The sequence below is a fragment of the Pongo pygmaeus genome, chromosome 21 (genome assembly GCF_028885625.2).
Source record: "Pongo pygmaeus isolate AG05252 chromosome 21, NHGRI_mPonPyg2-v2.0_pri, whole genome shotgun sequence".
NCBI classification, from domain to species: Eukaryota; Metazoa; Chordata; class Mammalia; order Primates; family Hominidae; genus Pongo; species Pongo pygmaeus.
In genome coordinates this window covers 66,683,618-66,700,781 of record NC_072394.2, presented here as the reverse complement: position 1 = coordinate 66,700,781, position 17,164 = coordinate 66,683,618, and the positions used below count along the sequence as shown (strand labels likewise).

The 17,164-nt window shown below is 62.4% G+C and overlaps 1 protein-coding gene across 26 annotated transcripts; it reads left to right on the top strand.

The window, feature by feature from the left end:
- The first annotated feature begins 98 nt into the window (after window positions 1–98).
- UCKL1 (uridine-cytidine kinase 1 like 1) lies at window positions 99–16,610 on the top strand. Of its 26 annotated transcripts, none has more exons than XM_054467418.2 (15): window positions 99–305; window positions 10,037–10,227; window positions 10,412–10,518; window positions 10,704–10,874; window positions 10,993–11,064; window positions 11,907–12,096; window positions 12,182–12,243; window positions 14,109–14,128; window positions 15,173–15,271; window positions 15,344–15,437; window positions 15,524–15,586; window positions 15,663–15,785; window positions 15,870–15,977; window positions 16,049–16,205; window positions 16,384–16,610. In XM_054467418.2, the coding sequence occupies exons 1-15, from the start codon at window positions 193–195 to the stop codon at window positions 16,461–16,463; spliced, it is 1,650 nt and encodes a 549-aa protein (XP_054323393.1). In that variant the 5' UTR covers window positions 99–192; the 3' UTR covers window positions 16,464–16,610. The 26 variants fall into 26 exon arrangements, 25 of the variants coding, with proteins under 25 accessions (XP_054323393.1, XP_054323395.1, XP_054323391.1 ...); XM_054467420.2 differs by lacking the exon at window positions 14,109–14,128 and adding an exon at window positions 12,970–12,986; XM_054467416.2 differs by having other exon boundaries at window positions 10,993–11,127.
- The last annotated feature ends 554 nt before the right edge of the window (window positions 16,611–17,164 follow it).

The following is a 17,164-nucleotide window of genomic DNA, read 5'->3' as shown; positions in this document are numbered from 1 at the left end:
TGGGGCTTGTAGTCCGCGACGCGCGGCCCTGTGGGGCTTGTAGTCCGCGACGCGCGGCCCTGTGGGGCTTGTAGTCCGCGACGCGCGGCCTTGTGGGGCTTGTAGCCCACGGTTCGCAGAAGAGGGAACCGCTAGCTCCCGGCGGCCCATGCGCGCCGCCCGGCCCGGCCCGCGGAGAGGCCTCCGAGCGCCATGGCTGCGCCCCCGGCCCGCGCGGACGCTGACCCCTCGCCCACGTCGCCACCTACGGCCCAAGACACACCAGGCCGGCAGGCTGAGAAAAGCGAGACCGTGTGCGAGGACCGGTAGGCGTGGGCGCCGCCTCCACTCCACTGGCGAGCGGGAGGGGGCTGCAGATCTGGCCGAGCTAGGCGGGTGGTCCGTCCTCGCCGCGAGCCCAAGTCCCCCACTCCCGGAGGCCAGGCGGCGGCGCCCCGTTCTCCCATGTGCCGGGCGGAACCCCGCGGGCTTGAAGCGGCCGGGAGGACGGACCTGGCCCAAGCCGGCAGGCTCCTCGGGGCTCGGGGAAGGAGCCCGGGTGCGCACCCCCAGCGTTGACCTTGGTCTCTGCCCCCAGTGGGTGGGGCCCTCGGCCTCGAGCGCCCGGCGGGCTGTGCGCCTGCTCGACTGTGCGAGTTGGTCTATGTTGTCGGCTCGGGGTGTGGCCCTGCCCGACCCGCCAGGCCAGGGCTTGGGATTTGGAGGTGCTGCGGCGCACGGTGCCTTCTGATTACCCCGCACGCGCGTGGCACCTTCGAGCCTCTGCAGGGGCTTTGCAAGAGCATGAAGTGGGGAAGTTGTGCGGGTGCAGCGGGAGGAACCCGCCCCCACCCCGGTTCGTCACCCTGGGTGGTCCCTCTGGGAGCCGGGCCCTGCGCGGCGCCTTTGGGGCCGTGGCCGTCAGGGGGCGGTGGCCACGCAGTGCCCGGGGCTGCAGGAGGGCGCTCTGGGCGCTGCCCCTCCCTTCCGGGTCTGAAGTGTCCCTTGGGGAGCCTGCGGAGTCCCCAGGAAGGGGTTGTTCCCACTCAGGCGCCTCTTGCCTGGGTTCAGGCTGTGACTCCGGTCAGAAACGCTGTGAGCCAGGACTCCCTCAGAGATAGGCTGCGCTGGGTGCCGCAGGGGGAAGGGTGTCCCGGCACAGAGTCGCTCTTCTCCAGGAGCTGCTGGGCAGAAAGAGCTTTCCCCTGGCCCTGTGTCCTTTCAGGTCCCCACTCTCCCAGTGGGCAGTGACTAGGAACTTTGCATGGCTGGAGTCTAATAGGGCCTGAGTCTGTTCCTCTGCTGGTTCCAAAGAGGCGTTGTTGTTTTGTTTTGAGACGGAGTCTCACTCTGTCGCCCAGGCTGGAGGGCAGTGGCTTGATCTCTGCTCACTGCAATCTCCGCCTCCCCAGTTCAGTTCAAGCAATTCTCCTGCCTCAGCCTCCCGAGTAGCTGGAATTACAGGTGTGCGCCACCACGCCCGGCTAATTTTTTTGTATTTTTAGCAGAGAGGTATTTTGTCATGTTGTCCAGGCTGGTCTCCAACTCCTGACCTCAGGTGATGTGCCCGCCTCGGCCTCCGTGGGATTACAGGCGTGAGCCACCGCGCCCGGCCACCAAAGAGGTTTTGATTTAACCCGAGGTGGGGCAGGCCAGCGCTAGATAAGCACTGAGGGCTCTTGAGAAAGGCACTCCCGGATGACACAGGTTGGTGGCGGCAGCCATCTGAGCCTGCCCTGTGCACAGATGGTGGGCTGGGCACAGTGGCCCTCGCTGTGTCCCAGGAGGCAGAGACTGTTGTTATCTTTCTTTGGTGTGGTTATCAAGGGACAGGAGGGAAGCTGCAGGCAGTGAGGATAGATTGCAGAACCCTTCTCCAGGGGCCCCGGTCTGCCCTGGGACTGCCTCTTGTCTTAGGCAAATTTCTTGCACTTCGTGTCTTGATGCTTGTTCCATCGAGGACTTCCTCTGCCCCAGCCTAGGGCTTTTCTCACTGTTGCCCGAGCGTGTCCCCCAAAGTTCCTGCGTCTGCTCCTCTTCAACCTCTGGTGCTGCCCTTAGTGTTCCAGAGCAGGCTACAGCTCGGAGGTCTGTGCACGGGTGGAGGTCTGTCCCCAGGGCTGGGGTTCCTCCACCACCATTCCAGTTCCTCCTGCCACATCATCCCGGCAATCAGTCTGTCCATCTTGCCTGTTGGTTATTGTCTGCTTGCCACTCGTGACTCTGTCCCGGGCACCTGCCCCAGAGCTGGCCCGTGCTGGTGCAGGAACAGGTCCTTTGTGGTGTTAGCAGTGACTCCTGGCTGCAGTTGAGATGGAGTCTGGGGCTGTGGAAGTGGGCAGCAGAGGGAGGCTGCCCATGATCTGTGCAAGGCAGGTCCTGCTGAGGGAAGGTTTCCTGAGTGGTGGGGTGGGCCAGTGCAAGCCCCCAACCCCCAGTGCTCATCCAGCCTGAGAAAGCTGCCCTAATGACTCTCCCAGAGTCAGTCCGGCACCAGTGGGGTCAGGTCTGCATTGGCTCCTGTGGGCTAGCTCCTCCCTGCTCCCTCCTCCCTCCTCCCTCCAGCCTCATTTTAGTTATCCGGCAAACTTCCCTTAAACCTGAGCTGTCAGGAGGCGCTGTGCTACAGGCACCCAGCAGGAAGGTCCGTGGGCGATGGTGACCCCCGGGGTGGTAGAACAGGCCTGAACCACAGCAAGGGAGTGCCCGAGCCTTTCTTTCTCCCTGTGTGCTGTCTCCCGTGGCTGTTTTCTCAGTGTCGGTTTCACATGCCCTGTGCTCCCTGCTGCTGGACGTTTGCTTCTGCTTTCCTTGGCATTGTGGATGGTTCGTGAGGGGCAGCCCTGCCTCCAGGTCTCCACACATGCCTGTGCTTATTTTTCTTCCTTTCTTTTTTTTTTTTTTGGAGACAGAGTCCTGGGCTGGAGTGCAATGGCACCATCTCGGCTCACTGCAACCTCCGCCTCCTGGGTTCAAGCAATTCTCCTGCCTCAGCCTCCCGAGTAGCTGGGACTACAGGCGCCCACCACCACACCTGGCTAATTTTTTGTATTTTTAGTAGAGACAGGGTTTCACCATGTTGGCCAGGCTGGTCTTGAACTCCTGACCTCAGATGATCCGCCCGCCTCAGCCTCCGAAAGTGCTGGGATTACAGGCGTGAGCCACTGCGCCTGGCTACTCGTGCGTATTTCTTTTTTCTTTTTTTTTTTTTTGAGATGGAGTTTTGCTCTTGTTGCCCAGGCTGGATCGCAATGGCGCAATCTCAGCTCACAGCAACCTCTGCCTCCCGGGTTCAAGCAGTTCTCCTGCCTCAGCCTCCCGAGTAGCTGTGATTACAGACATGTGCCACTACGCCCGGCTAATTTTGTATTTTTAGTAGAGACAGGGTTTCTCCATGTTGGTCAGGCTGGTCTCAAACTCCCAACCTAAGGTGATCCACCTGCCTCGGCCTCCCAAAGTGCTGGGATTACAGGCATGTGCCACCATGCCCAGCTAATTTTGTATTTTTAGTAGAGATAAGGTTTCTCCATGTTGAGGCTGGTCTCGAACTCCGACCTTGGGTGATCCACCCGCCTCGGCCTCCCACAGTGTTGGGATGACAGGCGTGAGCCACTGCACCCGGCCACCTGTGCTTATTTCTTGACGATGACATCAGTTATGGGGCCTGATCACCGATGAGGCGTCTGCCTTGGTCTTCATGAGCTGACCCACCTGTAATGCACCTGCTGTTAGTCCTTGAGGAGGAAACTGAGGCAAGCTGTGGCTCCTTGGAGGGGACTGAGCCACACTCGACTGTGCTGTGGCCCAGAGTAGGATGGCTGAAGGCGAGGGAAGGGCAAGGGGTGCCCTGAAGTGACTGAGGCAGCCTCCAGCACCACGGGCCTCAGACAGCCCCACCTGCAACGAGGAAGCCTTAGGCAGAAGGTGCTCTGGGCAGTGCTTACCCCAGTGCGGCGTCACCACCTGTGGGTGGCGTGGGAATGGGAGTTCTCTGGACCAGCCCAGCTCAGCAAGTCAGAACCTGGGAGGAACACCAGTGAATAGGACCAGGGCAGGCTACCCCTCCCCACCATGAGCGGCCCCTTCGTGCCGTGGGCTGCTGTGGCCGAGAGCAGCCCCATGGAGGGGCATGTTGGGGACCACGTGGCCTGCAGCGAGCCGACGTGATTCCAGGGTGGGGCCTGGTGGTTCCATTCACAGCTGCGTACCTGGGCTCATGCGTCCCTTGCCTGGCCAGCACCATGCTGGCTTCCACAGGCCTGTAGCCTTGCCTCTTGGCCAGCTAAGGCAGCCAGGGTGCATGCCATGCCAGGCAGACCAGCCTGAGTCCACTCTGCTGTTCAGACAGCCCAGCCAGTGGCATGGCCCCCAGGAGCCCGGACTCCGCGCCCCTGCTCAGGACAGCCTCTGCCTCCCCGACCCTGGGCTGTCTTCTGCCCACTTCCCAGGTGAGGGATGTAGCCGCCTCCCGGGAGCAGAACGAGGAGAGGAAGCGCCTGTGGACACAGACAGATGGGCCGGTCCTGCCTCTGAGGCAGCTCCCAGGAGTGGCCTAATTTTGAGGAGTATGACCTCCATGTGGAGTCTTCCCCTTTCCCTGAGCTTCTGGCAGCCCCTGCCTCAGTACTAGAAACTCCAAGAGAAACCCATGGTAGGAGGAAGCTGACACCCATGGCTGACCTGTCTGCCCCTGGGAGAGAGCTTAGGGCTGCCAGGACTTCTCTGTGCACATCCTTGACTGACTCTGCTGAGGGTGGGGCCGAACCCCTGTTTCTGTGGGCGGGGAGGTGGCTGTGTCCCCTGTGCTCTGCTGAGCCCTGGGTGGTGAGCCCTGGGTGGCTGCAGGTCCCTGCAGGATCCCCCGTGAGTGGGGGTAGGGCAAGGCAGTTATTTGCAGATGGTGCCAGAGGGTGGAGTTTCAGATTTGTTTATGCCTGTCGGAAGCACTCTGGGGCTAGGGATGGGGTGCCCAGCTCAGCACTGACATTCAGGACATCTGGCCAAGAGGCGCCTCAGATTTCCCTGTCATGCTGCAGGGGGTTCACTGTAGCACCAGGCAGGCCGGGGTACTGTAGCTTTTTCCAGGGGATCCAGGAGGGGTGCAGGCACACGGCGCACGGTGGTCCTCCGCAGGCCTGCAGCCCTAGGCTGGCCGAATGTGCCAGCCCACACACAGGAGGGGGCAGTTCACACCGAGGGCTGGCCTGAGGATTGTCAGGGCCACACCAGGCAAAGCCAGCGCTATTAATATCAGGCATACACAAGCCCCCAGCTGGCTGATCCTCCTATGCTTGTGGCCTTGGCCTCAGGACGGCGGTGAGTGCTGTCCCCTCAGTACAGTGGGGGCTCCAAGGGCCTCCTAGCTGCTGTGCCTCTGCTGACATTTGGCAGGCAGCTTCTGCCAGCCAAGGGTCTTACCACCAGCCCCCTGGCTCTGCACCCACTGTGCTGCCCACAGGAGTGGTCCTGCCCGTGGAAGGGCCAGTTCAGGTGGCCGGAGCTCCTGAGCTGCCCTAGGGGACTGCTGTGGGTCTGAGGTGGTGATGTCCCCCACGGCTGCCTGCACCTGAGCCCCCACGCATCCACCCTTGGGGCCACTCTGCTGTCCAGGAGCACCCACCCGTGTCCTCGACCATGAGCAGCCCCCCAGCTTACCCTGGCATCAGGATCTCAGGGTGCCGGGCCCTTGGAGCAGAAGGCAGGTGAGTCTCGGCCGGAGGTCTCTGCTGTGAGGGGCGCCCATTTGTGCTGTGGTCCTGGCCACTCGGACCTGTGTTTGGTGCATGTCTGTGGATATCAGGAATCAAACAGGCTGGTAGGTGCTCTCGGGCACCGGGCAGAGCCCAGGGTCCAAGGCGCCATTTTGCTTGAGGCTGTTGGTCCGGGCGCGTCTCTCTTGTGTTGGTTACGGCTTGGAACCCTCCGGGTTGGAATTAACCTTTTGTTGTTGTGGCCAGAAGCACTCTTGTCCATCTGTGCAAAGGAAATGAGGTTTGTTGTGCAACTTTCTCCTCTCTTTTTATTTTTAATATTCTAAAGTTTTTTGTGTGGAGACGGTCTCACCATGTTGCCCAGGCTGGTCATGAACTGCTGACCTCAAGCAATCCTCCCACTGCAGCCTCCAAAGGGCTATTCAAGGCATGAGCCACCACACCCGGCCAACTTTCCTCTGTCAAGGGGTGCTGCTTGTGAACAGTGGGGTGAGGCTTTGTCCTTGGCTCTGAGACAGACCAGCTTTGGAGAAGGTAGTGGGGCTGGGCTTGGTGCAGACTCAGCCTGACGCCATCACAGGCCTGCGGTGAGGCGGGTTTCTGGCGGATCATCCTGGCCTGCTTGTGACCGTTCCACTGCATGGGCACCGCTCCCAGCAGAAGGGCCAGTGCCTGGCCGTCAGCAGCGTGTGCCTCAGGAGGGATCTGCGGTGATGGGGTTGTTACTTCAGTAGGATGAGGAAGAGTCACAAATGCAGGGTTGGAAGGCTTCTGCTGGAGAGGCCTGAGCACCAGGAGACTACCAATGGGGAGCAGGCACAGTGCCAGCCCGGCCTCCGCCATCTGGTGCCTGTCCCTCAAGTTAGTCCCAGCTTTGTGCATTAGCGGGCTCACCCTCGGAATCCAGGGTGCACGGCGGAAGTGCAGGCAGCCGCAAGGGCGGTGCTGGGAGCTTCGCTGGGGAGCCTCTTTGCAAGTCAGATTGTGTCAGAGCTTCCTCCCTGAGGTTGAAGACAGTGGGTGATTCCCTGCAGATACTGGGGTTAGGCATAGAGGGGAGGGGCCGCCTGGATTTGTTCTCTGCCCACCACAGCCTCCAGGGCCACCAGAGCGTTTCTGTCCACTGGGGACCTGCTGCTGAGCCTAAGCAGGACTGCCCCACTGTGCGCAGCTGTGGGCCGTCCATCACCACCTGCTGGGAGGGGTGGCCCCGGGGCTGAGCCTTGCAGGCCCTTTTGTTTACTGCTGGTGCGTTGGTCGTGTCAGTCCAGAGCCGCTGGGAGGTCGTGGCTTCTGTTTGCTGGGTCCCCTCTTCCTTCTTGACTGACAGCCCTTCAGGCAGACCGGAGTGGGGTGCAGGTCCCATTCCAGCCACAGCCCCCGCACGCGGTCTCGGGGAAGTGTCGTGGCACCTGCTCCCCCTTCAGGGCACCGTGCCATGGCGCTGTCCCCCGGGCCCCCCTCGCCTGGTTGTCTGGGCGCCTGGCCTTGTTTGTGCTCAGCCCTGGTGCTGACGTCACCACTCAGCTCCAGAGCGATCTCCAGAGCCGAGGTGAGGCTGAGTGAGGCTGCCTGGCTGATTATTCCCCGTGCTCACTCCCCTGATGGTGGCATGGAAACAGGCAGGCCTGTCTGTCTCTGAGGAGAGGCACGGCGCGTTTTCCCCGTCGGGTGCAGACAGCGGGTCTCCTTGCTGCTGTAAATGCTGCCACACTGTTCTCTGGGCCCAGGAGAGCTGTCACGTGTTGGGCTGGGCTCCCTCCTTCCACTGCCCCCTGTGTGTGCACACGGACACTGTCCTCCTGGCTGTGGGTATCACGGGTGCATGGGGAGGAGTGCGCAGCTGGGAACATCAGTGTTCCCACACCGGAGATGCCAGCTTCAAAGACAGACTACGGTTTGGTTTATGGCAACAGAGTGGCACCTGCTTTAAAAACATTCAAACGTGACAGGAGTTGCTGTTCCAAATCCTGGTGGCCAGAGTAACCATGGTTAGGGCTGATGTGTACACACGCCTCTCCCTCTCACACACACGCCTCCTCCCTCTCACACACACCCCTCCCTCTCACACACACACCCCCACACACCCCCCCACACACACACCCCCTCCCCCTCACACACCCCCCTCCCCCTCACACACCCCCCTCCCTCTCACACACCCCCCTCCCCCTCACACACCCCCCTCCCCCTCACACACCCCCCTCCCTCTCACACACACCCACCTCCCTCACACACCCCCCCTCCCTCTCACACACCCCCCTCCCTCTCACACACCCCCCCTCCCTCTCACACACCCCCCTCCCTCTCACACACCCCCCCCTCACAAACCCCCCCTCCCTCACACACACCCCTCCCTCTCACACACACCCCTCCCTCTCACACACGCCCCTCCCTCTCACACACCCCCCCTCCCTCTCACACACCCCCCCTCCCTCTCACACACCCCCCCTCCCTCTCACACCCAGGCGCATGTGGGTGAGTGTCCTTAGTGTCCTGGATTTTATACAGATGGAATCATATCTCCTTCCAGCTTGCTTTTCTCCCGAGCATGCTGTGAGGATGCCGTTCCCTGTCCACACCTGTGTTTCTGTGTCATTTTCGGGCGTAACTGGCATTTGTGGAGTGTTCCATCTCCTGTGGAACTCCAGAGCGTGGTGGACAGACTGTGCCGCTGCAGGAAGCTACAAAGAGGCGGTCCTGCCGTTTGTGGAGCGTTCCCTCTTGCCCCCGGGGGCTCTGCCTGCACAGACAGTGGCTGTGGTTCTGAGTTGCTCCCCATGTGGGTGGGCCATGACCTGCAGGGCCAAGGTGCTGACCCCTGAGAGCTTCCCAGGGAGGCCTGAAACATGGTGCTGAGGCCACCACAGCCAGCTCGGTCTCTCCTGGGCAGTGGCCAGAAGTGCCTTCTGCCCGACCTGTGTCTTCACACCAGGCTCTGCATCCGAGCCTCTCAGAACAGACTGAGCAGGCGCCACGTTGATGCCCCCCCCGACCCCCCAGCAGGGCACTCGGCCACATTGAGCCTCCCCAGAGGCTGCCCCTCCCAGGGCTCCATGGCCAGTCACGGCCCCCTGCCCACTTGAGGTTGTAAACTGACGGAGAAGTTGGCAGGCGCCTGAGTGCCGGTCCGGCATGTGCAGTGCATGTAGATGCCATACAGCGTAGGCCTGTGTCTTCCTCCCGTTGATGTCCCCCTTGCAGACTTTAGGGGCTCCCCTTTACCCTGGGCAGGCTCATGGCAGCCCAGACAGGTGGCAGCACTTTCCTCTCTGGTGTTTGCCAGATGCCGGAGGTTTCTGTCTTGGGGACCCAGAAGGGGCCACAGCAAAAATGAATGGGGTTCCAATAAGGCTCCCAGCCCAGGGTCCCCAATCCGGCACTCTGACAGCCAGAGAGGCCAGGCCGAGGCACTGTGCTGGGCCTGCTGTCACTGCAGGAGAATCAGGTCCTGGCTGAGCCCTCTGCTCTCCCTGAGCCCTTCAGCCTGGTCCTGTCTGGGGACCTCACCCTGGGTGTGTGCGCACAACCTGGTCTGGTCTCGCCTCCACCCACACGCTGCCCTCATGTCTCCTTGGGCATCCAGCCTTCAGCATGGCAGCGATGTGGCTGCCCAGAGTGTGCCGGGTTGCGAGGGAACATGGTCCACTTTGGGGTCTCACCTGCCTTTCACAGGCCCACCTTGAGTCCCCTTGGGGACAGAGCCTGGCCCAGCCAGTGCCCGTCCACACAGCAGGATGAGCATGGCCCCAAGATAGCGTCTCTCCTCCTTCCCTTGTCCTTGTTTGCTGTCCCTCTGTCCTTGCTGTGTGGACAGTGATGATCTGAGGCCCTGTGCCAGGCTGAGCACTTGGGTCTGTGTGTCCTGTGGCCCAGCTGCAGGCAGGGTTTTTTTTTTTTTTTTTTTTTTTGAGGTGGAGTCTCGCTCTGTCACCCAGGCTGGAGTGCAGTGGCACGATCTCAGCTCATTGCAACCTCCACCTCCCGGGTTCAAGCGATTCTCCTGCCTCAGCCTCCCTAGTAGTTGGGATTACAGGCACCCCCTACCGCACCCAGGTAATTTTTTTTTTTAATTTTTAGTAGAGATGGGGTTTCACCATGTTGGCCAGGCTAGTCTCAAATCCCTGACCTCAAATGATCCACCTGCCTCGGCCTCCCAAAGTGCTGGGATTACAGGCATGAGTCACCATGCCCAGCCCAGGCAGAGTTCTTATGTACCCCCAAGGATCCTGCCCGCCTCAGCCATGCCTGTTGAGGGGGTGGGGGGATGCCCTGTGGGCCGGCCATACCAGCGGGTACCTGGGAGGTGGGCAGCCCTGGGCCACATCCGAGCACATCCCGCTCTGCAGCAGCAATGCAGAGTCCCTGGACAGGCTCCTGCCACCTGTGGGCACTGGGCGCTCTCCCCGGAAGCGGACCACCAGCCAGTGCAAGTCAGAGCCTCCCCTGCTGCGCACAAGCAAGCGTACCATCTACACTGCAGGGCGGCCACCCTGGTACAACGAGCACGGCACGCAATCCAAAGAGGCCTTCGCCATCGGTGAGAGCAGCAGGGGGTGGGACCTGCTGCCAGACGCCTGCCTCCGGCTCCCCTCCAGTGCCTGTGGAGCAGGACAAGGAAGCCGGGCAACCGCAGGCAGTGGCAGTGGGGTGGGCGCCTCCAGGACCTATCTGTGCCGGCAGCCTGCCTGTTCCTCATAGAGGGTCTCCACTCCCGCCGGCAGGCCTGGGAGGCGGCAGTGCCTCTGGGAAGACCACTGTGGCCAGAATGATCATTGAGGCCCTGGACGTGCCCTGGGTGGTCTTGCTGTCCATGGACTCCTTCTACAAGGTGGGCCCCCACCCAGCTCCCCAGAGGACCTCCTTGTCCTCTCCCTGACCCTGGACCCCCTGCAAAATTAGGTCCCTGGTCTCAGCCCCAGCGTGGCTACTCCTGGGAGGCCTAGAGCCCCTGTCCGCTGGCATTGGGTGAGGGCCCTGCTGTGCCCACAACTGCTCCACAGCCTCCCCCACCAGGTGCTGACTGAACAGCAGCAGGAACAGGCCGCACACAACAACTTCAACTTCGACCACCCAGATGCCTTTGACTTCGACCTCATCATTTCCACCCTCAAGAAGCTGAAGCAGGGGAAGAGTGTCAAGGTGCCCATTTATGACTTCACCACGCACAGCCGGAAGAAGGACTGGGTAGGCCAGGGCCCTGCAGAGGGGGCCTCGTGGGGGGTAGGCCAGGGCCCTGCAGAGGGGGCCTCGGGGGGCTGCAGGCACATGAGCCGGGCTCCACAACTCCTGGGTTTCTTCACAGAAAACACTGTATGGTGCAAACGTCATCATCTTTGAGGGCATCATGGCCTTTGCTGACAAGACACTGTTGGAGGTGAGCACCCGCCGGGAATACCCACCCCGCTGGTGTCTCAGCCCTGGCCGCCTTGTCCATGAGGTGTGCATCCTCCTGCCCCGTCCCCAAGGCCTCCACACTCTATAGGCCTAGGCCAGCCACTCCCTACCCCAACTCCAACCCAACCCCAACCCCAGGCAGGCCACAGCTGGGTCCATCTGCCGGCCCCGCAAGGCAGAGCGTGGCTGCCTGAGACAGTGGTTCCTCTCCACCGGCTAAGGCCTGTGCGCATACCTGGCGTGTTCTTGGCGTTCTCGTCCCTTGCCGTGGTCCTGACGGACAGGTGAGGACCCAGGGCTGGTGTGTTTGATTTTTCTGTAGCTCACAGGGGCCTTCGGGACAGAGCTGAGTGTGACTCAGGTTGGCCTGATCCCAGGGCCCAGGTCTTGCCCCTGGCACAGGCTCAGAGGACTCCATCGTCCAGCACATAGCAGCCCCCAGCCTCCACAAGGCCTCTTCACGGGCCAACTACTGTGTGCTGAGCATGGGGACAGACCCTAAACTCGCCATGTCCCCCATTCCCCAGAGTGTTGGTGTGAGTTACCTCAAGCAAAGTAAAGGAAATCACATGCGCCCAGCCCCATTCCTGCCTGACTCCTTAGCCAGCCACCATGCCATGCCTCTTCACCTAAGCCCCTGACGGGCAGCACCCCACCCCCAGACACCCCCACCTCCCCACTCCTCCCCACCTGCCAGGGTGCCCTGGGGAAGTGGCTCTGGCCAGGCCCACAGACCAGGCGGCCTCAGTGCAGGGGCTGGTCCCGGTGTCTCCATGCCGGCTGATGGCATCTGGCCGCTCACTGGCCCGCTGTCTCCATCAGCTCCTGGACATGAAGATCTTTGTGGACACAGACTCCGACATCCGCCTGGTACGGCGGCTGCGCCGGGACATCAGTGAGCGCGGCCGGGACATCGAGGGTGTCATCAAGCAGTACAACAAGTTTGTCAAGCCCTCCTTCGACCAGTACATCCAGCCCACCATGCGCCTGGCAGACATCGTGGTCCCCAGAGGTGAGCCTCCTGGGCTGCCTGTTGGGTGGGCGTCGGGCAGGCCAACGGCCCAGCCCCCGGTCACCCCCCCCCAATCCCGCCCCAGGGAGCGGCAACACGGTGGCCATCGACCTGATCGTGCAGCACATGCACAGCCAGCTGGAGGAGGTGAGTGGGGTCCCGCGTCCCCACGGCCTAGCCCAGCCCCTCCACCCACTTCTCCGCTGCCACCACCCTCAGTGGCCTGCTCACCTCATCCCCCTGCGTTCACTGTCTCCTGCCAGGTGCCAGCCCTGAGTGTCCTCAGCCTGCATGGTCAGTCAGATTGTCCAGCCCAGACCCCATCCCGTTGTGCTGCGCAGGGCCTGGGTTCCCTGAGGAAGCTGGGGTGGGGGTACAGGTGCTCAGGACCCAGCCGAGGGTGCAGCCCGCTCAGCACACCCAGCCTGAGCTTTTGGGAAGACAGGCATGACCTGCTGGCCCAGGACTGTGGGGTTTCACTGCTGAGTCCCACGCCAGGCCAGGCTCCTCTCTTTCTCAGGGGGTCACCCCAGGAGCGACACCCCCACCAGAGGTCCCCTGCTCCCTGAGGCATTGTATGGCTGGGCCTTGGAGCCTGGAGTGGCTCTGAACACACTCCCTACCAGGATGTTGGAGGCCTGAGGCCTGCAGAACAGAGCCCAGGGTCCTGGCTCTGACTGCCCCAATGCAGAACTGCAGGTCTGGCCCAGGTGGTCCACAGGTTACAGGCATTAGAAGCTTGCCACCACCCATGGCTGGCTGTGTCCCTGCGGGCCTGCGGCATGTCCATTCCTGGGTGGGGGTGGCCTGGCCGCCTGCCCTGGTCACTGACGCGCCACCGTTCCCTTGTGTCTTCCTGTGTTGCTGCCACAGCGTGAACTCAGCGTCAGGTAAGACTTGCACGGCTGTCTGCACAGATGGAGGCACTTCCAACACCTCCAAGGATCTCTGGGTCTGGGCTGTGATCCAGCCAGGCAGGCAGCTGGCTCTTCCCCAGTCACAGAAGGGGTGGTGTGGAGTGGTCCTAGCCCTGCTTCTGCCTCCCTTTGCTGGCAGATGAGGACACTGAGGCACAGAGACGTGAAGTAGCTTGCCCAGCATCACGGGGTCCTGACCCTGTCCTGGCCAGACTTTGCTGGAGGCTCCCCTGACTCCTGAGTCTGTCTATGGGATTTGACCCCAGAGAGCACAGCTGTCCTAAGCCAGCACAGCCAGGGAGCCTGCTGTACCTCCTGTGCCCAGCCTCACGGACCAGTCAGCTTTCCCTGGTTGCAGGTGGAGGGCCTCGCCCCTGTCCTCCCACCGACCCGGGTCCTGCTTGCCCCAGCTCTGTCCTCGCAGCCCGCACAGCTCTGCCAGCAGGAACTGGGCAACTGCAGCAAGACGCTTGGGCTGGGCCGGGGCCGCATCCCACTGCCCCTCCCCAAGGGCAGGCGTGCAGGGGGGTCAGCCACGAGGGACCTGCCCTTCTCCCCGCCTTCTGTGGGTTGGGAGGCTCCTGACTGAGCTACCTGGTGGGAGAGTCCTCACATTCAGAGCCCTCCAAAGAGTTTGCCAAATGTTGGAAATGCCTCCAGGGCCCGTCCGCCAGGCGTCCGGCTTCCGGTGCCTGCATGAGTCTCCGCTTGGCCCTCTCCGCGGCCAGGGAACCCGCAGGTCTTGTCCCGTCAGGTTCCTCCAGAAGCCTTTGTTCTGAGAGAAGAAACTTTCCAGGGTTTCAAACTTGGAAAAACACCTAACGCAGCCAGACACATTTTCCAACGTCTGGTCAGCCAAGGAAGTGTTGGCCTGTGGCTCCACTCACTTCCTTCAGCCCCAGGAAGCCTTGGTCTGGGGCAGGAGGGAGGGCCAGGCAGGGCTGGGGGCCTGGCCGCCCACACTCCTCCTCAGGCCTGCGGGGAACGCCCTGCTCCCCAACTAAGCAGCCTTCTCTTTGTTCTCTTCCTTCTCTCTGTAAACCCCCGTTTCCTGCCTTGTTCCCTCCCTGAACATGCTCTTCACCTCGCAAGCAGAGGAAGCTACGTTGGGATATGTGAGCAGTGTGCTCCGTGGTGCTGCTGTGTGACCCGCCTTCCCGTAGCCCCTTGCCCCGCTGCTCCTGCTAGGCCCTGTTTCTGCTCCTGCCCCGCCCCTTTCCCTGCCGCTGTCACGCCTCTTTTCTGCCCCCGCCATACCCCTCCCGTGTCCCGCCCCTTTCCTGCTCCTGCCCCGCCCCTTTCCCTGCCACTGTCACGCCTCTTTTCTGCCCCTGCCACACCCCATTCCCGGCCCCGCCCCTTTCCTTGCCCGTGTCACGCCTCTTTTCTGCCCCCGCCATACCCCTTCCCTGCCCCGCCTATTTCCCTGCCCCGGCCACATCCAATTCCGTGCTCTGCCGCTTTCCTCTTCCTGCCCCTGCATCACCCCCTTTCCTGCCCCGCCCCATTCCCTGCGCCTGTCACGCCCCTTTTCTGCTCTGCCCCTTCCCTGTCCCACCTCTTTTTTGCCTCCACCCCGCCCTTTTCCTGCCCGCTCCTAGACCTGCTCCTGCCCCGGCCATCCCCAGGCTTGGGCAGCGGGGCGGGACGGGGCAGTCAAGAGGCACTGAGCCAGCTTTGCCCCCCACCCCCCTCTCTTGAGGGGCCGCGCACCACCTCGGGGAGGAGCCAGGGCGGGGCCTGACCCCACAAAGCTTTAGTTGTTCCTCCGGGGAGAGGCTGGGGACAAGCTACCCATTCTGGGGTATGAGACCTATCAGCACGTGTGAGCCCGCCCTGTGCCCGTCCCACTTCTGCTGCTGCTTAGCGCAGGAGGGGTCCCGCACTGGGAGGGGCCCTCACACCCTACCCCCCCTAGCTTTCTGCCTGATGGTGCGCTTGCCCCGTTGTTCGCCGCCATCTTTCGCCATTGCCTGACAGCTCAGGTAGGGCGAGGTCTTCCCCCAGCTCAGCCCCAGGCAGAAGTCAGGCCCGTTCTGCACCTCGTGCTGTGCCTGGCCCGTGTATTCCCCTCACAGTGACGCACAGCCGTCCTGTGGGGAGGGAGGGCTCTGGGAGAAGATCCCCTTCTTGAGTGTTCACCATCGGTTTGTCCCCAGGGCTGCGCTGGCCTCGGCACACCAGTGCCACCCCCTGCCCCGGACGCTGAGCGTCCTGAAGAGCACGCCGCAGGTACGGGGCATGCACACCATCATCAGGTGAGGGCCCACCTGGGGACGGGGGAGGGGGGGGCCCGCGCGCGCGCTTCCGCTCAACTGTTGGCCCCACAGGGACAAGGAGACCAGTCGCGACGAGTTCATCTTCTACTCCAAGAGACTGATGCGGCTGCTCATCGAGCACGCGCTCTCCTTTCTGCCCTTTCAGGTTCGTAGCCCACGAGGTGGAGGGTGGGTCCTGGAGCCAGTGCGGGCTCCCTGCGCTCACCGGAGTCCTCACCCTGCACCCCACAGGACTGCGTCGTGCAGACCCCGCAGGGGCAGGACTATGCGGGCAAATGCTATGCGGGGAAGCAGGTACCTGCCTGGGCACACCTGGGCGCGGGACAGGCTGCGGGGCGGGATGTGGGCGCTTAGCCTCCCCTCCCCGCAGATCACCGGTGTGTCCATCCTGCGCGCCGGTGAAACCATGGAGCCTGCGCTACGCGCTGTGTGCAAAGATGTGCGCATCGGCACCATCCTCATCCAGACCAACCAGCTTACCGGGGAGCCCGAGGTGCCTGGGGGCAGCCTGGGTGATGAGCCCAGGGGTAGGGGGCAGAGGGAGCCCCACCTGCAGCCTGACCCCTGCTGCCCGCAGCTCCACTACCTGAGGCTGCCCAAGGACATCAGCGATGACCACGTGATCCTCATGGACTGCACCGTGTCCACGGGTGCCGCGGCCATGATGGCGGTGCGCGTGCTCCTGGTGAGTGGGCCCTGGGTAGGCGGGGCAGGTTCAGGCAGAGGTGGGATTTACCTGCCCAATACACTTGGTAGGACCACGACGTGCCTGAGGACAAGATCTTTTTGCTGTCACTGCTCATGGCAGAGATGGGCGTGCACTCAGTGGCCTATGCATTTCCACGAGTGAGAATCATCACCACGGCGGTGGACAAGCGGGTCAATGACCTTTTCCGCATCATCCCAGGCATTGGTGAGGCTGCCCAGGCCCTTCAGCCGCGCATGAGGGCAGGGTGCGTGGCCCTGGGAGGCCCTGCCACACTGGCCCACTTCCTTCTCCAGGGAACTTTGCCCAGGCCCTTCAGCTGCGCATGAGGGCAGGGGGGGTGGCCCTGGGAGGCCCCACCACACTGGACCCCCGCTTTTTCCAGGGAACTTTGGCGACCGCTACTTTGGGACAGACGCGGTCCCCGATGGCAGTGACGAGGAGGAAGTGGCCTACACGGGTTAGCCGCCCAGTGAGCCAACCCGTCCCCACCACCCTCCTCCTGCCTCCTGACCTAGGACTGCTGAATACAAAGATGTTAATTTTTAAAATGTTACCAGTATAATTTATTCTATGCATTTTATAAAATAAATAAAGCTTTAGAAAAATGAAGGTGTGATTGGTTAGTTACAGCACAGGAGTGGCGTTCTGGCTGAGGCATGCGTTTGTGGAGACTCCCCATGGGGGGGGAGGGAGGGAGGGAGGGAGCTGAGGGCCCTGCCTTCTCCCCGGCAGGACCAGGCGTTTCCAGTCTTGCACTTGTGCCAGATGAAGGAAGGGGTAGAACTGGGCCCTGCAGCTCCTAGCTCTGCTAGGTGGGGCCCCTAAAACCCATAGTTTGGCGGCCACCTGGCCTGGACCTAGGGAGGGGACACGGCCCCCTGGTGCTCTGGGTCTCACAAGAGGCAGCCTGTTTTCCCCCCACCCACATATTTGTACCATCATCATCAGGGTCCTCCCCGTCAGGACAAGTCGCTGGAGGCAGCAAAGCCAGGAGCCGGACCAGGGCGGAAGTGGGGACCTGCGCTTGGAGGCGGGGCCACCCGGGGCCCACGAGCCTGGATCCACTGCTGCTCAGGGCCCGCCTCGCGCACCCCTCCAGACCTGGAGGCCCACCCGCATCCCGTGCTCTCTGCCGTGCCCACGCTCGCAAGCGTGGGTTCCCT